Below are 25,992 nucleotides of genomic sequence, written 5' to 3' on the forward strand. Positions count from 1 at the left end.
TACTTGGATTTCTGTGACAGCTTTTTTATTAGTTTAAACTTATTGAAGAATAATAACATCTGTAAAATAAATAAATCAATGAAATTTAAAGTTCATTATAGAATTTGCTGCAGCTTTATGTTATATGACAGACATGAATGGTTAGTATGGCTTCTTACTCACATTCAGGTTGAAAAAAATGTTTCCAGAAAGGATAAGGTATATGTTTTGTTTTATTTCTCTTGTAAGAGTTCAATATCATCAACATCACTTACTAATGGTTTCAGTGTTATTTTTTTCTTTAATTTACATCAGAAAACTGTCAGTTCTTGATGGAGTAGCACTTAATTTCACTTTTTCCCAGTGATAACGAGACTTAATTTACTGGTTCCCCCTGGGGCTAATTGGATAAGAGACACATAGAAGACATTTTGTGGATAAGGCTCGATATTACTGACTGAACCTGAGGAGGATTTTCAGGTGGCAATTAAATAAAAATGTCTTTGGGGCTTCACAATCTGTCATTAAGCAGTTCAAAACATTTACAAGAGTGTTATGTAGGGAATAAAACTGATAAGGGCTTAAGGCATATTGAGAAATTAAAGATGAATGTTCATAAGGAGGGATATGCATATGAGTAAAAATTAGACAGCTATAACTAAATGCAACAGGAGATTTCTATTGGAAGCAGTTAAGATATCAGGAATAGCTTACCCTTGCAGTGCCTTCTCTCCAAACCAGTCTCCTTTTCCAAGACTGCGGAGGTAGACCGGCTCACCGTTGGGCAAGTCTTCCCTGGTCACATTAACCTGCCAAAAGCAAGGCAGGAAGAGAGCTAAACAGCAGAACAGTGTGGCATGAAGAGAATGGAGCAAGACTGAAGACAAAAAGATGTGTAAAGGAAAGGAGGGATTAAATTTTATATACTCATCATTCCATAAAAGTGACATTTAAATTATCTTTCAAATTATCTGAAGTGACAAAACAGGTAGGAGTCATCACTGTACCAGACCTGAGAGGCACCACTGAGTACTTAATTAGCAAGACAACCTAAAAGTAATGGCACTATGTGCCTGAAGAGTTCACAAATCAAAGAAATGGCACTTGGGTAGATTTTTGAGGAAGTGGATGGAGACAATCATTTCACCTAATGAAGGATCTTGGATCATCCATTAGGTGTAGCAGTGTATCCTGCGACAGCAAACCGGAATGCTGTGTACACTTGAGTGACAGGATAATAACTCATAATCATGTATGATCGTCTTAGCACAGAAAAAGCAAAGAGGGAATTAAGAGGAGGTAGATACTGTGAATCAGAGGGTGGAGTATGGTAGAATGTTCTATGGACAAAGTGAGAATTGTGGAAAACAGACAGCATTGGTAAATTCAGAAGTATATATTCCTGAGAAAAACTGTACAGTGTAGATGTGACACAGCTGTGTGGGGTCAAAGAGGAAGTTAAAGTAAAAAAGACAATCTTTTTTTTTCTTTTACAGCAGCACAATAAAAAAAATGTTTGCAAATTTGAGTCAGCAGCTTGGATTTGAAGAATTTCCGGTTACAACATGTCATCGTTATCATAGTCGACACCGCTCATAAACACTATCATTTCTACAGGTTGTCAACAGTGTGAACTACTAGATGTTGCCGTGTATAAGGTGAGCACAAACAAATGGTACAGCAGAACAATGAAATGGATTAGAAACAAGTTTTGAAGAAGTGGCTCTTCATCTTCAGCAGGGAAATGAGGATAAATAACAGTGATAAATAAGGAAGACTAGCACTCATCTGGTCTCCACAATACAAGTACGTGAAAGCTCCCCAACAGCGTTGAAGCTGGGGAGGACATTTGAAAGCCAGTGTTAATTACTGAAAGGGGAAATCAAAGACTCAATTCTCCTTTCTAGATATACTCTTCTTGCTGCTGCAAAGGATGATGAAAGAGGGAGCTTCAGCATGTCTCATATCTCTATCTCCGCATGACTGATGACAACTTCACTCAAAAAAATTCCCTCCTTTGCTTCGAAGATAGGCATCTTTTGCTGCGTATGTCATGGATGCTCAGCCTTGTGGTTTGGATTATTTTCGTTGTGTGGGCTGGCAGGACTGTCCTCACCTTTCCTTTACTGATAATGAAGAAGGTGTCTCCTCTGGCCCCCTGTCTGATGATGTATTCTCCATCTTCATAATGTGTCTGTCAGAGAAATGTAAGCGCAGACCGGAGAAGAGAAGTGTTACTCAGATTCATTGTAATTATTTTGTCTTTTTTCTCATCTTGGGAGTCAGACAGTCTCTAAGCACTCTTAAGAGGGAGTAAAGCTGAATTTGGTGCAGCAAAATAAATCACAATTAGACACATTTTCTTGTTGAAACCCCAGAGTGGCAAGCTGTTTTGTTGCCTTCCACCCACATATTACTTTGATATGTTCTTGAATGAGAAGAAGCAGGTGTAGAAAATAAATGAATGCAACTGCATTTCAATTTAAAGGAAAAATCAGCTCCTCCAGAGTAAAAATAGATGCAAGATATCCATTCATCAATCCAATTTCTATCCCTCAGTAATCCTTTTCAGAGTTGTGGGTGATGGAATGTATCATACCATGCACTTAGCTCTGGAGTGGTTGTCAGTCATGGCTGACACTTGTATAGATAGTAAAACACTTTTACACTTGCATTCGTGTGACGTGTTGAACACAAACTCAGTAAAAAATGCATTCAGTTTAAGGTCATCTTCTTGTAGGTTTTATAAACTAACATATGTAAACTTTTTTTCAGGATAATTCACAGAAGGCTCAGAGCTTTTGTCTAGATGAAATATATAGCATAACACTTGGAAGATCAAAAGCTATATTGCCATACAGTAGCTAACATTGCCATCCATTCTATAATCACACTATAACCCATGAATTTTGTTTCCTACTTATTTCTTGTTTTTTGCTAATCTTTTTCTGCTTTTATAATACTGCAATTTTGTAGCTATCCACACTGAGGGGCACGTATCGGTGATCTTATTCTAAGACAACAGATGTCATTTAAAAGTAGTATTATGTTATGTTTGTGTTCGCCTTTTTTAGTCCTTTTTGTTACTAAGTCAGCTACCAAAACTGTTTTCCTGAAGCAGGCATACAGATTACTGCCTCCTTGTGCCAATTTATTTTCCCATAAATCTTCTTGGAGTTGTCGCTCACTGTAAAGGCCATATGTAGTTTGTTTGATTTATCCTTTGGTTCTACTGCTTCAGTTAATTCTCAACCTGTTGTTCTGCAGGCTATTTAACTCTGGATCTTTGCCACATATCGAAGATTCTAATATTTTCCCACACACATAAGTTTGATGTTGCCATGATCATGGATGTACACTATGTTTGCTTGTTGTTGTTTTATTTTTTACTTTGGAGCATTATAAATGTTCTAGTATTTTATCAGCTGTAGAATAAATAATGTGTGTTTCAGATACCTGTACAAGCTTTGATCAATGTTTTGATCTGTCTAAGGACACAATAAAGTAACTTCATCAAGTTAATACAGACTCTACAATATCACCACACATGTATACTTTAGCTAATATTTTACTTGGATGACATTTTACTTCTTGTACTTCAAATCTCCAAGATGTATTTGAATCTTTGACCTCTGAAGGTAGAGGCACCAACCAATCAAATAGCTAATTGACTGTCTCTACAATTACTCAGGCATGCCCACCCAAAAGCATTAGCACATTGCGACCATGTGTTAATGGATGTGATTTGTCCAGCCTAGCTAATCTTTAGCTGTCAATTCTCTTCTCTGCACTTTATGAGTCTGCTGTGCTTGAATCTGTTCTCTGTGCACTGCGTTAAGAAGACATATCAAACAGGATTCATACATTTCAAAGAAAACAAAATACAGAGTAGAGTCCAAGACAGCAGACAAATGAGTGGAGTCAAACAATATGTGTAGCTAACACATTCACAACAAGAAAAAAAAACATGGATAAAGAGAGCAGCTGTACAGACTCTCACAATGAGCTGAAATTAATTGAGTGCACATAATATGAGCATTTTTACTTGATTAGGCTACCGCAACAGTCGTTTTTAAAAGCCAACGTTAATTAATCTTGTGGAAATCCACTGTCATATTGATTGCTCACTGTAGACACCTGTTGCTCATTAAAAAAAGTAAATAAATATAAACCAGTACATGCAACAAAATCTTACATTCACAGATAAAGTAAATTTGTAAAGCAACCGAATTTTGCATCTTTAGTTTGTTTATGTTGATTGATAGTATGTTAGATTTAAATTGGTAACTGCTACCACAACTTTAGAGACATAATGCCTTTATAACCACTACATAAAAGTCTGTAATTAATGATCCACTCTTAACTCATGGTTTCAAATAAAAAGAAGTCCACAGACATAAATGATGAATGACAAAATGATAAAAGAAAAAATGGCAATTTCATCTATATCATAATATGTGGTGGTTTTTCATCATCAATAACTATTTAACTACAAATTCAAGTACTTAGCAGTCAATTTCCATTGAAACTACACGTAACAGCAACAAGAAATGCTTTTAATGTGCAAAAACTAATTGTACATTCAATTTTTGAGAGCTATGCTTTTAAGGTTTTTATTTTGCTTGTGGGCAGGTTTTTCAGTCTCTGTTAAACAAGGATGCTCATCAGTTTATGTTTGTTTTGAGTAAAATATGCAAATGATTAAACTAAAAATGTTATTAACCATTTCTGAATCCTAGCTAGTTTACTCCATTCCCAGTTTTTTTTTTTTTTTTTTTTTTTTTCATCAGATAAAGAAAATTAGGAAAAAGTTCACATAGTTTATGATCCTCTATATTTTAAAGCTTAGTGTTGGCTACCTGCTCCCCTTTACATATTTATTAACTTAGAAGCTAGGAAAAAGCTTTACTTAACTACAGTTCAACATGTTAAAATCCTGAATGTAATTAGCATAAAAAGTGGAAAAGAGAATGTGTTTGCATAAATTATACTGAAGACAACATCAAACGAAGTGGTGTGCAGATGGAAAGAAATCATGGTATTGTGACTCATACCAAAATGCGAAAAATAAATAAATAAATAATAATCTGCACAATGACAATGATGACAATCAAAAGAACATATCAATGATGCTTTTAGTCCACTTATGAAATTCACATAAAACTCTCCAGATGTTGGAGTGTCTCTTTTTTTCTATCTTAAGTAATAAAAGGTACCAAAATACACCATTAAATAAAATGCATTACATAAGGCCACTGCTTGCTTAGACTGATTGACCACGTCTGAAAATTGAGATGGCCTGTGGCTGCAGTGCACCAAATTCCCGAACAGGTTTGTGAAATTAACTGCCGCAGTAAGTGGGCCGTTTAGTTCAACCTAACCACACTCAGCACATACATAAGAGCAACAATTAATCTCAAATCCCCACTGTGGATAACTGTGGCCTCGCAAAGTAATCTCCAATTGCTGTCACAGTTAACATTAACTGGAAAATGCACTCCCTCTGCAGCAAAAAAGAAACGGTTTGTACTTTATGGCAATCTATTAGGATGAGTGAAATACTTTGGACTGCAGATGCCAGAAGACAATAAGGCCCCTACCTCCTCAAGAACGTCAGCAAGCTTGCTTAGGATATCTTCCTGTAGGCCGTGGAATGTGGGGACGCTGCAGGAAAAGAAAAAAAGAAGAAACAGCTTTTCAGCAGATAAGTAAACAGGTCCATATAGATTAATGACAAAGTTTCATATTTGTAGCATGATTTGCTGAAAAAAATTAAATTAGCAGTTATGTATTCAGTAAAAAAAAAAAAAAAAAGAGAGACTGCATACCACTGAATATATATATATATATTTGTTGTTGTTTTGTTTTGTTTTTTTTACTTAACATACTGTATTTGAATAAGCAAACATGTCATGCCTTTTGCAGTGCCAATAGATAAAGGTTATATTTCCCAACAAATGATCATTGAGTCTAAGTCTAAATGAATAAAACTGATAATCATGTAATATAAAAACTAATAAACCATGCAGGCTTTGTACATAAAGTGCTAATATTTAGATCCTTCTTAAGGAGTGACAGGTGGGCCAAGTCTTACTTAATCCTCTGACATCTAAGACCGCCTGTTGTCTTGCTATTGAAGTGTGTAATGCCATCATGACTAAATCTAAAGAGCTCTCCAAGGCTTACGCAGGAAAGGTGGATGGTGCCTCTGAGGCTTGCAAGGGATATAAAAAGATTATTTGAAATCAATCATTCCACTGTAAGGAAAACCATCTTCAAGTGACATCGATTTCAAACAACCACAATATTATCCAGGACTTTCAGACCCAGCTTTGGCCCAAGAGCAAACATCTTTATATCAAAGAGGTCTCAAAGAACTTCACATTTTATTCATCATGGGACCTGCAAGTAACTCTTAGTTATTGTTGTGAAAATGCATGCAATAACTGTTTTTTAAAGGAAATTAACCAAATCATGGGGGCATGGGAGGTGGACCAGGAGAAAGCCTTTGTTGTCCAAAATTACCATTAGAGCAAAGATGCTGTTTACCAGTGAACATACAGGCAAAGACCAGGCACTTTAGAGTTCTTATTCCCAACCTGTCAAATCTTAAGAGCCCCTTGCTCTGATGCACAGAGGACTGCTCTAAGGCTATATATTGCCAGTTAGAAATCTGTAAGCATTAAGTGGCACAGATTGCTGACCAGTGCAGAATGGCACGAGTAAACAGCAACAGGAAAACCTCCTTTTACAATGTTTGTGATTGTCTAAAGAGGTCAGATTGGATGAGGAGGATAGACGCCTGACTCCCAAGCATGTGACTCTTGTTAAAGTCCAGCCTTGAGCCTTTTCCTTTTTCCTCTCTTTACAATTCTATTACTTCTTTTGGGCCTTAAATAGACTTAAGGTTTTGACATTTAAAAACATAATGCTAAATACTTTATCCTGATAAGCTTCACTGACATGTTGCCATAGAGATGCATCCCTTCACCGTTACATTACAAGCTCAAGGAACCCTTCAAAGGATGCTTTTAAGGTACCCTCTATATTTAAAACTCTGATTAGGTGTCAGTATGTGATAAGTTTGGAGTGAAAGCCAAATAAAAGATGCCAATACAAACAAAAGACACAAATCAATCATAGCTTTTAAATAGCATAGCCTCATGACAACTGTTAAACATGCACATTTATGTTACACAAACAAGAGTGTTTGAGTGGTCATCTGTCCTGTGCTTGTGAGGTTCCTCTTCACACTACCAAATCCACCAGGGATTTGCAAGCTACTGGAATGATTAAGTCGAAACCTAGATTTGAACCCCATTGAAATGTGTGTGGAGATTTCAACCAGGCACTGCACTCATGAAAACCTCCCAAGACCATCCAGCTAAAGTCATTTTACATGGAAGAGTGGACAAGAATAAATTTAACAAGTTGATGGACCATTCTGTAGGTGGAAAGGAGGAAAATACAAGCTTCTGAGGCTGAGAGCGAGCTCATTTTAACACAGAAAAACATAGCATCTTTTGATCTTTTTGCCATAATTGAAAACTTTTTTTTTCTAGTATCATTCAACGTTTATCTGGATATAATGTGTCAAATGTTTGCTTGTCCAATTATGCCAATAAGGAAAAATTTTAATGAGATGCACTCAGTTGCTTTCAGTCAAATCACACTTGTGATATGAGTCTGCCCTAAATAGGAGCAGGAATACAGAAAATCAATATTTTTCTATAGAGGTTGCTCTGTATACTGTAGTATTCTCTTACAGTATGCATATATAGCTAACACAGAACCAACTCAGCAGCTTGTGTAGTTAAACTATAAGGCATTAGAAGCAAAGGTTGAATACGTCATTATGAGGCAGTAATGTTTGTTCCGGTGCTTCCTGGCAGCTTGAATGAATGTAATCTGCCTGTTATCAAGCGTACTAAATAAAACTGGCCCAATGTTTATCAAGGAGAGAAAATAGCTCATGTTGGTGAACAAAGGGTTTATCTCCCCATATCATCTCCCTCCCTCTGTTTCTCCATCCCCCTCCAACACTTCCTCATTTTCCATGTTTTATTACAGTAATCTGGACCATCTTGTCTCGATCTCCAGACCCAGAGCCTGACCACTGTGCTGATCCTTGTGTTGCTCCTTCCTTAGCAGTGGCACTTGCTAGCTCACCAGGCAGCCTGACTCAATGTGTAACATACAGAATTTTTAACCCTCAAGCTGTGAAGCTGTAGAATGAAATGAAGAGCTTTGGTTGTAGATTTCTGATCCAGTCAGTCCAGCAGATATTCCATTAATTTAGTCTTTGTGATGATTTCAAAGTTACACTTGCTGCCTTGTGCGAGCGTTAATCAAAGGAGATTTTTAAACATCTAGAATATGGTACACTTTTTCAAAGTTTTATGAAAGCTTTCCCATGCTCATTACTAGCAGCTTTGTGGACTGTTTGTTTTTTTTTTATCATGCCTTAAAGCTAGGCTCTTATCTAAAGTGGAAGATGGCTGTGGGTTGAGTAATAGCCCGCCAATCCTAAAAATATCAGCTGCAGAAATACGCCTCTTGTAAACTAGTTGAGTTTGTCCATTAGACACTATCCTTACATTTCCCAGAACAATGCATTTTAGTGATTGAAATACATGCTTGTGAAAGGCAATAAGTCTCCATAAGTACACTCAACTGCTGTATGTAATATAAAGCCAGATCTGTTTTTCCTTCCACACAGAGAAGTGTTCCCTCTCTGCATCCTATGAGCGCAAATACATATTTTGCAGCAGTTTAAGAGTGGGTAGAGGACTCACAAGAACTACAATATTTTTGTTCTTCACTTAAATTAAAACTCTATCATTAGATCTTCTTCAGAGGAGCACAATGGGAATATAATTATCTGCTTATTAGCAAATGCTTCCATCTCCCACTAGACATCCCTTTATATGCTAAACACACAGTCTAAAACAAGCTTAAGCACATCTATTAAATATTTACTTAACGCTTGGACTGTTATGCAAGACCTGCTTTGAAGCAAGAGGTTCCATACAGATACATGGTGTATACTAACAAACATACAAAAGAGACTATGAACGCTTTGAGCTGTTTTTATAGTCTAAGGCAAGGGTGGCCAACGTCGGTCCTCGAGAGCCACAATCCTGCAGGTTTTCCATGCATCCCTGCACCGACACACGTGACTTAAACTAATGAGTCATTGTGCAGATCCTTATAGGCTGTTGGATCCATTTAATTTGAGTCAGGTGTGTTGGTGCAGGGATGCATGGAAAACCTGCAGGATTGTGGCCCTTGAGGACCGACGTTGGCCACCCCTGGTCTAAGGCTATGCCCACACGGCACCGAAGCCGGTTTAGGTGTGAAAACGGTGGTGAAAACTGGGAGAAGGGCTTCAACATCTGCACGAAACTGCTGTAGTACATACTACAAGGCTGTGGGGGGCGCAACAATGATTAAAGAGTAACACTCCAGAGCTAGAACAAGACGTAGTGCATGCACAGATAATGACATATCTGCTCCCGCTGTTGAGGATACAGTAGTACAATACTGTGTTGTAAAAGCAGTGCATTTTGGTGCTAAAGCTGTACACAAGCCAGGACTGACTGGAACAGCACCACAAGACAGTTGGTCACGGACGCCATTGTTGTTGTGTTTGGCGTGCGCTCATCACACTGACATCATATCCTCTAGTGGTGCGGTTACAGTGTCTGCACAACACCACAGATGGTGGAGGTTTCAAACCGATCCACTAGTGGTGGGATGTTCGGCTCTTTTCAGAGAGCCGGCTCTTTTGCTTTGGCTCCCAAAGAAAGGCCGGCTCTTTTGGCTCCCACAACGCTCTTACTTTAGCATCTTTTTTAGCTCCATAATTTACATTAATTTCTCAAAAATTAATGGTTTGTGTTTTGAAAACCCTTATGTTTTCAACTTTTTTACAAGAAGCTTTATAGTTGCCTCCTTTTGTGCATTTATTTTGATACAAAACAGCTTACTTTTGCTTAATATTTTAACAAAACTCTTACAGCACAGATGAAAAAAAAATACAGCAAACAAATCCACAAAGCAGAACGAGAACCAAACTCAAGAAAGCAGCATCAATGACCTCAGTGCAGGTTGGCATTCAGAAAACTCAGATGCCTCATTTTGGATGGGTTGATCCGTTGTCTCCTCTCTGTGAGTAGGGTTTGATGACATGACACACTCAATCACGTACTCTCCTCACAGCTGTCGGCTGTCGCCTTATATCCCCACCCAGTTTTTTACATAATGGTATGATGTATATGCGATTGGCCCCCTGTCCATGCGGGCCAATCCAATAAAGCAGTACCGTGGGCAGACCCGGGGCTGAGCACTGAGACCTAAGCACGCAGCAAAAGAAAAAAAAACTGGGAGCCGCTCTCACTCGATGCAAGCCTTCTGATTCTCTACAAAGCATCGGCTCTCAGAGCCAGCTCTTTCGTGCTTGGCACATCACTACTATCCACCTTGGTACCTGGTTTCAGACATGATCAGTTTCATGGAGGCTATTCCCTGGCTTTGTGGGGATGAAAAGGTGGTTTGCTACAATACTTTTGTGGTTTCACTGCAATTTGGCATCATGAGAACGGCCCCTTGTTATCACTAAAATAGCTTCAGTCTTTAATGTGAAATGTTAATAGTGTCGTATAGCATGTTAGAAATATATTTTTGTCTGTCTTGAATGTTAAAAGTGTATGGTAGATACAAAACAGACTGAGGTGACTTGAAGGGAGATTGTAATATGATTTTATGACTGTATGAGAAATCATTATGTTCTCAACAACAAAGGTAGATAACAGTGTAGATTTGTTATATTTCTACAAAAAGGTTAGTCTAAGGCAGAAGTTTTCAAAGTGTGGGATGGGCTTGCACAGGGGGGCTCCAGAAAGTTTCAGAGGGATTCCAAGGGTAAGTGGAGGTGGTAAAGTAGTAATGTGAAGTGGCTTAGGAGCTCAGGAATATAACTGTTTTCCACACAGTCAAAAACTAATGAATACCATTATTTATTTAGTGGAGCCTTAATATGTCAAACAGTATTATGTGGTTATGTTGGCACACTTGCTCTATGTGTGTAAGTGTGTTTGGGATTAAAAAACATAATAAGGATCATATAAGCATCCACTAATTTAGTAAAAAAAGGTTGTGTAAGTGTGGTGTTTTTTTTTTCCAAATCGTTTTTGAGGGATGGCTTACTGTGCCTGACTTTAAATCACCCTGGTCTAGCTAAAATGTGAATGTGATTGGTTGGGCGGACCAAGAACATGAACATCAGAGATTGCTCCCTGACTCCTGTGAAGGAAATGTTTTTCACTGACTTGTTTAACTCACACATTTACATTCTCTAAAGTTTATTTTCTCAAATGCAAATATAACATTGTTGCCAGTGATGCACATCAGAGCAAACACATTCTGCAGCACGTCGGCAGGTTTTGACATTATAACTATTGGAGATGTGCAATCAAAAGCAGATGCCTGGACCCCAACCCTAACCCCCCAATCATGATCACAGGCTTTTGTACAGTAAAATGATACTTCAGTCAGAATATGTGCTTATATGATTGGGAAAATGTAAACAAATAAGTACAGAAGAGTGTATAAGTGAGATAAAGTAGGATCAACTTCTAAGTCATGAGAGAATGTGTTGGTGCATATCATATTAGATAGCTGTTACATAATCTTAATAATTGCCTTAAAGTCCAAAGTGGATGAAAGTTGAAGAGTGGGTTAGAGTGATTTATACTCTAATTGCATGTCGTCCTCTGTCTTTTATGTGTCTTTCTTTTATCCTATACTTCATGCAAGTCTAAAAAAAAAAAACGTCCTTTTAAATGATAATTAGCTGCTCTATAGAGAAGTGATTATTGCTTCGGCCTTTCTTTTATAAATAAGAGCATTAAAAATCAATGGCAAAAATACATGGTATGTTTCCAGTGGGATGAATTGCATCGTCTGTGACGCATGTTTTCAGTTATCTAATTTTGACACACAGAAAAAGTAAATAACCTTCTGAGAAAAAGCTCAAACAATCCTCCTGAATTAATTTAGCTAATTCATTCATTGCATTATAGATCAAAGACCGGTTGAAGCCATTTGTCTGTCATTGTGGGACAATAAGCAGTGGTTCCTCACCTTTTTAGAAACTCCATGTACTCGGTGTGCTTGATGAGACCTGTTCTCATCATGATCGTCTGAAAACATTGCCGGTCGATGGCCCACAGCTTTACATTAGTCAGAGCTGGAAAGAAAGAAAAGCAGACACAAGCAATGTCATAAGAGACCTAATCTATCCACAGGGGATCTGGAAAACACAACAGAAATCCAGTTTGTGCACGACATGACGTGAAATGGCTTTCTGTACTGTATACCCACAAGATAAAAGCAATGGATATACTTGAAAAGGGAAAAGAATCACAGTTGTGTTGCAAATTTAAAATAGAACTACTGATATCATTGCTCAGAGGTTAGCAGAAACACATATGTTAACCTTTAGGCCTAGCTTCTCTTAGTGGTGATAATCTTCATTTGTGTGTTTCCTCCAGCCTCTGATCATGTCTGTGGAGCAAATAGGAGCTATTCTGAATGATTACATCTTACACAGTGGTTGGGAGTTAATAGGTATTTTTAGAATATCCCGGCATGACTGGCTTGCTTCAAGTCATGCTGTAACATTTTAATTGGTTCAGGGTCGGGAATCTGACTTAAATATGATTTTTTTTTTCATTAATGTAAGCCCTGGAATAACTGATTGCTCTTTGTTCCATAAGCAATTATCAAAATGTGTGACGGAAAGTTATGTTAGGTTACAAATCACAGCTACCCGGATATTCTTCTGTACAATTATCTGCCATAATTTAGAATTAATTGCTACAATGATTTTAATCTGCACTCACCCTGAGGTAACTGCAGCAAATCATGCTGCGACATACTAGATGGAGGTTGAGTTGTTGACATGCAAGGGTTTTGATATTTTGTTATTTAAATCCAGTAGTGTGTCTAATTTTAGTAGCACCAAATTTGAGCATCGACTTAAACAGATGAAATCCTCTTACTTTGTAAAGCAGTGGTTCTTTTTGTTGTGTCAACCTTTTTTAAAGTATGCTGACTGTAAGTCAGTGCTAACATGCAAACTTCTTGTACATTTTTCTACACCAGTCTTTACAGAGTGACAATCAAACAGCAAAAATTCTGCAAGATGTCATCGTTTTTTCAACTTTCCTTCCTGGCTGTTGATTGATGCAGACCTGAGTATTTTAAAATTCCCTTTTTTGCTATTTAAGGAGCTTTGAGCCTCCGCATTTCTTTCTCAGAAGTCCCCTACAATCAATTTTGATCCAAATATCTTTCACCTCAAAGCGCTGTTGTAAAGGCGGGCTCTGTTGAAAACCAGGCTATGTGGGTTTTCATCAGAGCAATGGAAGTCTAACCCACAGATGAATGTCATTTTGATTTCCCCATTCAATCCCATTTTGCAAAAGAGATTGGATTTTTGTATAATTGTCTCCTGTGAGACAAGGCTCTTATTTGAAGAGCAGTTGTTCAATAGAGGGTAAGAGAAACTAAAAGCAATCCATTATCTGATCCACAAAGAAATGCTGATGAGTCTTATGTACAGGGTGACTTGTGGTAATGTTACAAAACAATATATATACAATAAAATTCTACTTGTTGCTGATGCTCATCTTCTCTTTGTTAAACCTTCTAAGGTTTTAATTATAAAACATCTAGTTTAGTAAAGTCAGGGTGACTAGATTTGAGTGATCTCAGTAGCTGGGGGAAGACTGGGGGTGGAGAGATGTAGTGTATCGAATGTGGTGCCATGACCACTTAATTACATATATATGTGTATGATAATGAGTGTTTTTGGTCTTTAAGAACTGAAAATGAAATGAAAATGAAAGGTCCACTTATAGTGGTTGGCTTTAATGTACACTAAGAAGATGATGTTTGGCACAGGGTTAAAAAAATAAAAATAAAAAATAAAAACTAGAACTGATGTGAGTTTTCAGATCACTGGCAACCCGCTTTGCATTTCATGCATTGAGCTTTTCATACAGCACAACCAAGACAAAAGCTTGGGTATTTTTTCTGAAGTTAGACCATGAAATTGCATTTTGTCTTTTCATTTTCTAGTTGCAAATGGTGTAAACAGTGAAACGCGTGCTGAGGGCAGCCATGGTGCTCCTCGTGGTGCTGACCAATCACATGTTTGAAGAGAGTAGATCTACCAATGATGGTAATTCTCAGGAATAGACTGTGCAAGTGGGTGGGACTTGCAGAGAGACTGTCCAAAACAGTCACCCCTCCCCTACTCACCTCCACTCTATCTATGCTGCAAGCGGCTATGGGGATAGAGAGAATGTAATAATTACCAAATGTGGGAAGTAAAACACCTCACAATGTTTTTTGTTTGTTTGATTTAGCCCTCAAAAAGAGGACATGTCTAGGTTAAAAAAAAAAAAAAGACAAAAAACGAATGTCTGGTTACTCTAAGAATAATGGCTATAGAAGAATATTTGTTCTGCTATTGGCTATAATGATTAAGTTAGAAATGCAAAATGCAGCTGATGGAAGTTCAGTGCATCATTACAGGTTTACACAATCAGTAACTTGACTATTAATAAATGTGATACAACCGAAAACTGCAAACTTATAATAAGTGTTTTCTATTGGGAGTTAATTCTGGGTGTTGGAGATCTTTTTGTAAAATATTCTTGTGCTTTACATCACCCTATACATTCATTAATATACAATAAGTGTAGTTTTTATGTGCATATGCAGTCTTACAGACACTACAATTCTTTCTCTCTCCAGACCAACAGTTTGGCAGCACTTTAAAATCGGGCCAAACCACAGGAGAGATGCTCTCATTACAGAGACGCTGTTTTTACTTGAGGACACTTTCTTAGAGCAGGAACCAAAAACACACAGCATGGCATACAAATGTATAGAGATACAAATCTTAGATAATATGTACACTAAATATCCAAGGATGAAAAAATAATGACATGCAAGTGTTTTTATCAGTAAAAATACACCTATGGTGCTATGTGCACATACACATAAAAAAGACATGTGTAATACTACCGGCAACATGGATTATAAACACTGTTTCCAGAGCTCAAACACATTTTCTACAATCTTTTTCTCCCTTCTCGTAAGCCCTATGAAGGTGTTATTAGTTTCAACCATGTCCGGATGTAGGTCCGTCTTATCTAACCAAAAAGCTTATTTCTGTTGGGGTGATGTGGAAAATAGAGACAAATTACTTCAACTACTAGTGCAGGCCCAGCAAATCCTGTGTGTAAAAGCAGGACTAAAGAGAGAAATTATTTGACCCAGAAGCAACTAGTGGGAGGTTAGACGTCACTGCCCACTATGTAGCATGCAATAGAGTGCTTTGGTTGAAAGTGGGAGAATAGGGCACTGGGAAATAAGATATGTAGGGAGCCTGCGGGACACTGCAGTAGGTAACCCTATTATTTGGAGACTTGGTTAAATTGCGGTGAGACTCAGGGAGCTAGTTGGCCAGTGCTGAGGGTGCAGATAAATTTCTTAATAATGCTCATGGGTTACTGACCATTAACTTCACAGCTTTCTGGAGCTGTGAGCACGCTGCGCTGGAGAAATGGAGACCTTTAATGCTTTGAGAAACTGAGTTGTGTTGTTTCTGTGATCAGTGAGTCTTCATCGCTATTAAATTGTGAATGTATCACTCATAAAACCCACAGGCACAAAAACTTTTAAAATACATCACTTCAAAAAATATAAAAAATGAGAAAAGAGAAACAGATACTTAAAAATGTATCAGTATAACACACACGGACAGTGCTGCAGAGTGTTGAAGTGTTTCATGTGAGTGAGCTGATGCCCATGGCAAGCACAATCTAATATCAACATGTTGCTGTTGTTCCTGCAATACTAAGATGAATTTTGCTCCAGGAACATGACTGCGCCTGAAAATTCACCTTGTGATACTACAGCTTTGCTACTCAAAAACAAGGCACTTGTAGAAGAAGTTTGTCTTTAGAGCTGCTAGAAAGCCTTTCTGGCTGAGATGCTTTAGCAGAAAGGCTGTGTTTACTGTTGTGTAATGGGTTTTTGTTATGGGACTATTTATGTGGGTTTATCTAATTGATTTGTTTGCTTTTTTTCCCCTTTTGTTCTGATTTGTGCCTATTTTATACGTGATTTAACAATTGACTTTTAGATGTTTTGTGATGATCCTGATGAAGGTCACATATTGGTCAAACAACACCTCCCATTTCCTAAGCTTAAATAGCTTAAAAAAGAGCTTGAGTAAACAGGGAATTTCATATAAAAATGCTAATTAATTTTTGTCAAGGTTTCTGGTATTCGTTTGTCTCTTTGTCATCAGAGTAGATTTGACCAACCACATATCAAGTTTCTTTTTTAATGCATAGTATTAGTTACCGTAAGACACCTATTAAAGCTCAGCTCTTATCTTAAAACATGAGTTGACCACAAAGCCAAACCACAAAAGCTGATAGATCATCCGATTCTTTTCTACGCATTCACCTGACGTGTCTCATACATCTCATACATCTCCGCCTAGTGAATTTCTCCACTGTGAGATAATAAAGTCTAATCTAATCTACCTCCACCTTTCTGCACAGAACACAAAGTCACAAACATTTTCCGGATATCCTCTAGTTTTACCAGAAGCATAATTTCTCTCAGAAAATAAGTCAACATGGATTCCTGGATGGACCTAAAGCTAACCAAATTTTATCTTTAAACTAGACTTTTTATTAATTAACCACCTCAACTTAATTCCAATATGAACTTAATCAGAAAAATTTTGTGACATGATTTATTATTTCCAATGACGGCATTGCGACAAACAATATCATGTTGCAAGAACAACACCAACATGCCAATCATCTAAAGCCTCTTGCCAGACAAGCTCTTATGCAAACAGATGCATTACATATAGACATATAAATACAATGGCCAGAATATACTAAGGTAGGAATAAAGTTTATGCAAATTTCTTAGTTTAAGGTAATATCAAGTGTGGCTGTCCTTATCAAAAATCAGATTAGGGTAGTTCCTAAGCACACATACACACACACACACACACAAAAAAGAAAATTAATTAATTTACATTTTACTTCTTGAATTAAAGCCAATCTACCCCCACTATTGCACTCTGCTGACAAGTGTTTAACACCTACACATGTCTTGGTGAAGGCTCCTCTAAATGGATGTTATCGCTCCTTGAAATAATGGATGGCTATATATAACTATCCTTTATTTCCCATCTTTTCCTTTAATTATATTAAAGAATAGATCAATGGTTTTGATAGTAAATGCTGCCATAACTACAATCAGCCCCGCCATGTCAAACCCAAAGGAAAACAGTGAGCTTCAATGTTTGTCTGGATGTTGTCATTAAGATGCAGGATGCAGGAAAAAAAAAGAAAGATAAATGCAGTGGAAGTTACGCATTCATTTGCTTCAGTCATAATTCATTGTAACTGAATTTCAGCCAGGAGAATTATGCAAATGTACCATGTGTGCTTGCTCTTGTAATCTAATTATTGCTTGTTAAATTATATAAACATAGAATGACAACATTTTTTTCTCCTGATCATGCCAGTTTACATCCACAGCATCAGGGGTCACGAAACATTAAAACTTTCTGCATCACTGTGACTTTAATCCTAATTTTTGTTGTGAGCATCACATTAAATGGGGATTTCAATGATTCAAAGCACTCTAAGCCAAATGCATGATAATTCACTTGACTTAAATGCACCTGCCATTTGTACTACAGAAAATCCACATTTCTCTGCTAAAGTGATGTAGGGCTACATGGAAATGGTATTCAAAGATTAGACAACTATCACAAATTAAATGTAAAACATTCACTTTGATGGCAAAAATTGATTTTGTATAAAGCACATGCTTAGTGTACATCCCTGTGTAAAGAATCTTTGACAGTAAATATATTTTTCTTTATAATTATGTCAAATATTTTACTATCAGTAGTTTGCTACAGCAAAGTAACAGCAGCTGTATTAAATTATGTAGCTAAGAAAATGTCTTACAAACCTCAGAAGTAGTAAAAATGTGTCTCTGGTATCATGATTTTAGTACATGTGTGAGATTAAATGATCACCTGAGCAAAAAAATTAACCTATTCAGCTCTAAGAGAAGAGGCTTCTCCAAACTACATAATAAGAGCACTCACCAAATTTCCTGTCATAAATACAGCAGTGGTCTGAGGATGTTTAATTTGGTTTTCACCCTCACTGCAAACATTTTTTCTATGAATTACCAACTCCTGCAATTTAATTCGTTATTCCCCTTCTTTTCTTCCAGGAAAATGACAAAAATAACCTTTTCTCCTGTGTGACTGACACACAAACAAACACAATCATGAAACCAAAAAGTGACATGAACTCTATATTTTTGCTTTGACAGGCCTCAAGACAGCATAGTGCTGTGAGGGCTGGAGGTGTGGAAGAGAGAATTCTCCTTTTACCGTAAGTCCTTAATAACATCAGCCAAGTCTGATTATTAAGCTTAGCTCTTTAGAGCATGAGAAACCAGGCCAGGTCATTTACTCCAAACACTGTTAAAGAGCCAGAAGAAAAAGAAACTGTAATTCTCTTCATAATTATAGCTGAAATTATGACTATTAGTTCTTATTCTAGGTTAAGTTGGTAATGTTTTCTAATAAAATTGAGCATTGAATGTCTGCCATGTAGAAAGGTAGAGTGTGCTTCTGTTACAGCTGTCATATCTCAGTGAATCTTTCCACAGAAAAAATAGCTGGCTTCATCAGATGTAATCTCCACCTGCCAGTTCTGCCAACAGTAGCCTCATGTGGGAGTCCATAGTTGGAGCAGCTGCTGCTTGAGAAATATTGAGCTGATCATCTTCCCACATGCCATCCACCTATAATACTCCCATATGCTTTGCTGTGTAGAACACAGAAGATTTGCATTCTTTATTTGTTTTATGAAGCATAGCAGATCAAATTGCTTTATGTTGCACACCTATTGTCAGCGGTGCAACAAAAAGTGAACATCATACAGTATATCCAAGCATGTGCGTTATTAAAAATACAAGATAGCCAAGTGTGCCTCATAAATCTAATATTGAGCACAGACAGAATATTGTTGTTAGTGAGAAATTTCAAATGAATAGGAGTGTACCTGTAACATGGGCTTTTGGCTTTCTCTGTCACACCAAATCCAAAGATTAAAACATCTATGTAACATTAACAGACCTTGAAGCTCCAACTTTTATCCTTCATTTACAGCAGGACTTGTTTGAAAGTCCAACATAAATAGAGTCCAGTCTGTTTAAATAAGCAGTCCATTATCCAGAAAAATCCATCCAACATTTTCCTTAAGCTAGCAGGCTCACAGCTATTCATACTTGGAGTTAAGCATTAAACATTTTACAGAAACTTTTTCCAGGTATTAGAGTCTGAAAACTTGAGCGGTGAATCTGTAAGATGCAACAAATGCAAAACCTATTTTAAACTAAAATTATGCTATCAAAAAAGGGTTACATTATACTCTTTAAGAACTCTTTGGGAATTATCATGTTTGACTTGGCAACAACTAATAAATCTATTTGTTTTAAGGTCATCACTTAAAGTATACTTGGTTTAAACTGAGCTGGAAGGAATCTTAAAAAGGACAGGACTAAAGTCTCGTCCAGCTTACTACTCACAACAGTATAATCAAAACTATGCTGATATATAGTACTTACACTGGTGACCTTGTTCACATTATTTAGCACATCAAAATGCCAATGTCTGCTAATAAGAGATAAATACACAAAGCAGCTAACTAATGGGGGGCATCATTGATTTATCTAGAATTCAGCCATAAAGTGAAGCACTAAACAAAATTAAATCTGGAATACATGATGGATCTAAAAGGTCAGGGTTGAAAGTTATTCCATTCAATGCTTTAGATGATATAAGAGTCAAAACCAAATGTCACAAACATCCATCTTATAGTAACTGAACAATTTCAACATCAAGTATAAATATCAGCCTAATGTTGATGCTAAAGGAAAAAGTCAAATGACAAAGGCAAAAGTCATTACAATGGATCTCCAGAGGACTGTAAATGTCTGCAGCAAATTTAATAGCATCCCATGCAGCACTGTAGTTATTGCAATAGCAGTTCAAGCAAAGCAGTCAACCAAATAAAAGTTTCCATGTAAACTGACCTGCAATAGTCAGGTACACTGAAGCTGCCGTTCCTAAAACCACACTGTCAGAATACAAATTATCAGTAGAAAATAGTATGTGTGCAAGCAGGAAGCCTCTTCTCAAGAGCTGGAGTGCTGTGCTAAAAAACATCCCATTAAGTTAGGCAAAAATACACATTTTCCATGTGAAAAAGGACAGAATGGTACTGTCAACAGCTGTAAAGTTTTTTGGGGGTAATAGGATGAGAGCAATCTTATGACTCATAACAATTATAACTGCTGTATTAACAAATATGATTCATAGAGTGTGCATAGGGCAAGGAGAAGAGAAATAAAGCAGTCGCAATGCTCCGGTGAATAGGAAAAATATTTCTCTATAGGTTTTTAAATTATGGCAATAAATGAATATTAAATTAAATCAGATCATAGCAGATGTAATTCAAATTCTTTATAGATTCCTTATAAAGATTTAAAAGAGGTGCAACTATGGGATAAACTTGGGTTTATCCCATATGCAGCAACAATAACATTCATGGAGATGACTTAGCAAATTTGATCAGAAAATTCACAAAATGCTGTTTGTAATGAGAGTGTGGGAGTCTGTGGAAATGGAGACGAGTAAAAAGTACTTTTAAAAAAATGCTTTAGAAAAAGCTTTTACTAGTATGTTAAAACTGCAGCTGCAAGCTACATGATTCTGTATTTAGTCTTTTTAGTTGCAACAAATAAAAATGTTCACCCTGAAAACAATTTGACATCGTAATAAATACAGAACAGTTAATTCTCAGTTCCGCTTCATGTATGTTAAAGATGCAACAAGTGCTTGTTGACATAAAAACAAATGGAGGGATGTCGAAAAGTTACCACTAGGTATGTTTTTCTGTATCAACTGGACAAAACTGTAGTAATAGCCATTGTGTAATGACTGCGTAAGAAATGTAAAAAAAAATTAAAATAAAATAAAAATAACAAGGAAAAACAAAAGAAATGGCTCCCTTTGAAAAGTGTTTTTATCCCAAACAAATAAACATAATCAGAATATTTTTCATTGAAAGCAATAAATCCATTTCATGATGGTGTCACATAAGAACTGCTAACATTTGTGATAAAGACAACAGCTCTGTTTTCCTCTGCAGCATCTGAACCTTAATAAAAAAATGTACCTTTTCACTATAAACTGCTCTCTCGATTGTTTGTGAGATGAATTTTAATTATTTGTTGCCCTCATCATTAAAGACAATCAACCAGAAACTATTTGCCACAAAGGAAATCAGTTTGAATAACCTGATAAATTTCAGTCTGGCTGTAGAGAATCAAATGGAGGAAATGAGGTGTGCTTGCTATTCATCAGCAGGTCGGTTATTTTTAGACCTTGGTCCAGGTTGCATCAGGTGACATTTTCTTTATGTACATGGCTCATGTTTTGTGGGTGACTCGAACTCCACAGTGAAATATGCAGAATTATTTTCCCAAGTATTAAAATACAGCGCTGTTTCACACATTGTCAGGGCTCCTTTAACAATTCTATATAATGCACTGACTTACTAAATAAACTTACTATTTTAATATCTACATTAAAATGACAATGAGCACAAGTGTGTTTTTGCCGAACAAGAACAAGGAGCTCCTTATATTTTCAATGCTGCATTTCATGTCAGTCAGAGAAGATTTTATTTATTTATTTATTTATTTATTTTGTGACCTGCTTAGGAAAAAACATCAAAACGCTGCACCCAAAAATAAAGCGATCCAGAGACGATTTCCCTCCGTTCTTTGCCACAGTGTGATAAATACAAGCTTGAGTCTGTGTGTGAGCGACTGCCAAAATTCCAGCAGCGAACACAGTCATCACTGAATATATGTGAATACGCTGTTTTTGTTTCATGTTTTCTTATGAAACTTGAATTATTCTAACAAGAGACCTCCTCACGCTGCAGAACTCCAGCATTCAGTGCAGTTTCTGTGAAATCCATAGAGAAAGTATTTGTGGAAGGAAGAGAATATTCAAAGAAACATTAGTCAAACCAGTGGGTGGCCCAGAGATTAGAAATATCTCCCTCTGTTCAGATTCTTGAGAGGAAAAATAGTTCTGAAGTTTTAACTATCACATTGGACTATTAGCTCTTATCTTAAGAGACTATTACATTAGATTTATAATTTTTTTATATGATAATGTTTGTTCTTTGCTAGTTTTCTTGGTCCTTTTGACAATTCCAACTTAACATTCAGTTCACAAACACCATTAACTCTCTACCAGCCATTAATGTCAGTTTCATTGTGTTGTATAGCTTCTGCCACATGGCACTTTAATGGACAATGTTGTGTCCAGTGTTTTGTCACATTTCCAATTAAGGATGTATTGACAGGCATATATTTATATGTTTTCTGTTATCCAAAAGATACTTGAGTCCTGTGGTTATGTTATTACAGTTTTTTTATAAAAACCTTGCTCCAAAAAGGCCCAAAGTGTAACATGTAAATAAAAACAGAAAGTAATGATCATGAAGATTTAAAACCTGCATTTTATTCAAAATAGACAAAAACTTCATACATTTTAAAAATGAGATTCTTTAAAAAATATACATTTACAAATCTTAAATTTGATGTCAGCAATGTTTACTCCAAAGTGGAAAAGTAGGATGTTTGCATATGTGTTGCAGTGACTTTTTATTCACTGCAACACAACTCTCGGCTGACTGAGACGTCAGATGACGTCTTGTTCTTGCTTGAATGTAACGTTGCAGCCATTTCAAATGGTTTGGAAAATTACTGCACTTTGTTTTTATGTACATTTCACACAGCACCCTAAATTCATTCGACTTTGTGGAATATTCAGTTTTCTGTGATTCAATCTCATACACCAGTCTAGCAATTACATTCCTGTCTGAGTCACACAATTAAAAATGTAAATAACCCAGCTAAACATTTGATGTACAAAACTATTTTTATTTATTTATTTATTTGTTCGTGGACTAAAGCAGGTAACTGACAAGGTGAGAAAACTAGCTTTTGTTTTTTAATAGGACACAGTTAAAGGAGTTATTGATACATGGGGTATGGATGGTGAATGAATGAATGAATGAATGAGGTAATGGGCAAATAAATTGTTCATTACTTTTCTCTTTATGTCTCATTTACTCTTCATCTGCTCTTCATTAAAAAAAATCTATTCATTTTATGATGAAAATTTTTTTTAAATCTACCAAAGGTTAAAAAAATATATATATTTTACTTTTTCTGTCAAATCTCACACTCAGATGGACTCATTTTACCTGTGTGTAATGATACTAAGTAATTTACTCACAGGGAACCTATCCATCATTTCAACAGGGAAAACTCAAAGTCACTCAGCAGTAATTTTCACATATCTGAAGTTAATTTCATCATACACTCGTCCAGGAAATTTTGAGTCAGTCACCAGGAAAACACAACCTTAACTATTTGCTTAGTTAAATCCACATGGGGACTAATTATTGGCCAGACAAAGATGCCGTTTTACCTTTGCGCCACCTTTGTTCTGTTCCATATGCAAGTATTATAAGTCTTTTTTAAATACAGAAACACTCGGTCTGCCTTATGTAGCTATTCTACTTTTACAAATGACTTTTGGTTTTTCTCTACCAACAAATGTGGCTAATGGATTTAAGACACGTTTTTTTTTTGTTTTTTGTTTTTTTTTTAAGTCTGTTAAATACAAATCAAAATAAGCTTGGTTAAGATCAGAAAAGAAAATATCCGGTTATGGTTCTAGGAAAAAATATGTGGCTTGGTATTAAATAACAGCCAAGCAGACACTTAACCTGGTGGCATTGAATAAACGAAACTATAATAAAAAGCTTCTCCAGCTTCCCCACAATCCTGAATTGGAATAAGCGGTATAGAAAATAGAAAAAAAGGATGATGAATGTAATAAAAAGCATTGAAAATCTCGCTCTGATTTACTTTATTTATCTTGTGCTATTTCATATCTTCTGAATTTATTAGAGGCCATAGACACAGAAAGGAAAGAGAAATTATAAACATAACTGATTATTTACCATCATCTAGCTCCCATAAAGCATGAAATTAAGCCTGTTTTTGAGAGTAGAAGCTAACAAATTGGATCTTTTAACATCAGGGACATCCTCACTGAAAGACATCATTTACGTATTTCCCTTGCAAGCTAAGACCAAAGCCAGCTGGACATTAAATATCATTGGCAAGAATGCAAGGAAATGGTTCTACATCAAGAACTAAGTAGTGAGCTGTATAATTGTCCTTTTCTCCCCCTGTTTTTGCTCTCACTTTAAGCCATACAGAGTCTTCTGTTGCTTCCCTTTTTAAAAAAACTGTTACAAAACAGCAATCACTCCTTCCCTCTTGAATGGAAGATCAATCTTGATTTTTCTCCTGGATTTGTTCAGTATTAATTACTGTTTACCAACTTGGCAACAAAAGGCCACATGGTATACCTCTTTGATTGCACTGCTGCATAGGTTTGTTTTTTTTCTTTTTTTCCTCATTGACAGATCAACAAGTTAGTAAAATCACTATAGTAATCAAATAGCTCATGTGATCAATTTTGTTTTTATGTAAAGGAAAAAAAAAAAGCAAAAATTTGTAATTGTCATTTCAGGTGTTTTGTACCTATGAAATGACACAGAAGACAAGCAGGCATATTCATGAACACATTACAGATGACATTATAATCTGCTGTCCTCCACACTAACTATTACTCTTATAGAGTCGTGATTTAACTGAAGAAATTATTTAGAAATTGTCAAAATGTCAAAAGACATTTAACTTTTGCACTTTAATACAAAAGACATGAGCAAACTCATTGTCAATTATGACTGACCCATACAAGTCAAAGACAGGATGGTGGAAGTTTTTAAATGGCTGAATTCTGTTAAACAGAACCAGGAAGAGCACTTTCTGAAATACAGTAAATACAGTTGTCAAATGAATGGATGCATTTACACTCTTATCTGTCATTTTACTCAAAAGCTTTCTGAACCAATTTTTTCCTCAACTGTTCCCAAGACACACACTGTTTAAATGTGCTATGAAATTCCAAACAAGAAGCAGCTGTCTAAAAGTAATGCTAAGTCACATTTTTTCACTTACAAATTATAAAATGACAGGCTTCTGGGCACAAGCTGACTCCCCCACCTATCAAAACAACTACTAAACTAAGCAGAAATGGTTTGACTTTACTTGAGGGAGGTTCTTTGCAGTGTGCTTTTATGACAGCTTGTAGTGATTTTGGATTATGTTTGCTCCTTGGGGTCATTTTGTTTTTTTTGTAATAATTTTGCATCGTGTTGTGGTCATTTTTTACCTCTATAATCATGTATCTGTTGTTATTTTTGCTTCTTTTTGCAGTAAAATTTTGCCTTTTTGTGATAACTTGCATCTTTTATTGGCTTTCACACAGACTGCAGTGCTGGTTGCATCCTTAACTCCCTGTGTCCATTGGACCAAGTTCAGAGGGCAAGATAAATATAGAAACATGCCCTTTGTGCCCGAAGGTAAAGCAATGCAAATAATGATGCAAGTTATGCAAAACAAGTAGAGAGACAACAAAATGCAGAGGTCTGTCCTCTGTTACCTAACTTACCCCAACAGCAAAATTTAAGTTCACATTATCTCATTATCTTATTCCTACTGTCTCATGAGACAAGCATAAAAATGTCTGCACCTGCAGGCCTGTTTTCAAAACCAACTGTACATTGCTGCTGTCTAAAGCTGTCTCTCAGGGTGTTTTAACCTTTCAAGTTGTCTAGAGCCCCAGAAGAGCCTCTAGCTCCGGGCTCACAC

The 25,992-nt window shown here is 36.4% G+C and overlaps 1 protein-coding gene across 2 annotated transcripts in view; it reads right to left on the reverse strand.

Moving 5' to 3' along the window:
* Nucleotides 1–25,992, reverse strand: part of LOC121656015 (cGMP-dependent protein kinase 1) — a 92,610-nt gene that overhangs the window by 21,137 nt on the left and 45,481 nt on the right. For both annotated transcript variants that reach the window (XM_042010971.1, XM_042010970.1), the window contains exons 4-7: nucleotides 12,124–12,229; nucleotides 5,580–5,643; nucleotides 2,096–2,173; nucleotides 694–788 (exon numbers count right to left, since the gene is read on the reverse strand). In XM_042010971.1, coding sequence (XP_041866905.1) covers nucleotides 694–788; nucleotides 2,096–2,173; nucleotides 5,580–5,643; nucleotides 12,124–12,229 — 343 coding nt within the window. The remainder of the gene's footprint in view (nucleotides 1–693; nucleotides 789–2,095; nucleotides 2,174–5,579; nucleotides 5,644–12,123; nucleotides 12,230–25,992) is intronic.

Source organism: Melanotaenia boesemani, chromosome 16, assembly GCF_017639745.1.
Source record: "Melanotaenia boesemani isolate fMelBoe1 chromosome 16, fMelBoe1.pri, whole genome shotgun sequence".
Taxonomy (NCBI): domain Eukaryota; kingdom Metazoa; phylum Chordata; class Actinopteri; order Atheriniformes; family Melanotaeniidae; genus Melanotaenia; species Melanotaenia boesemani.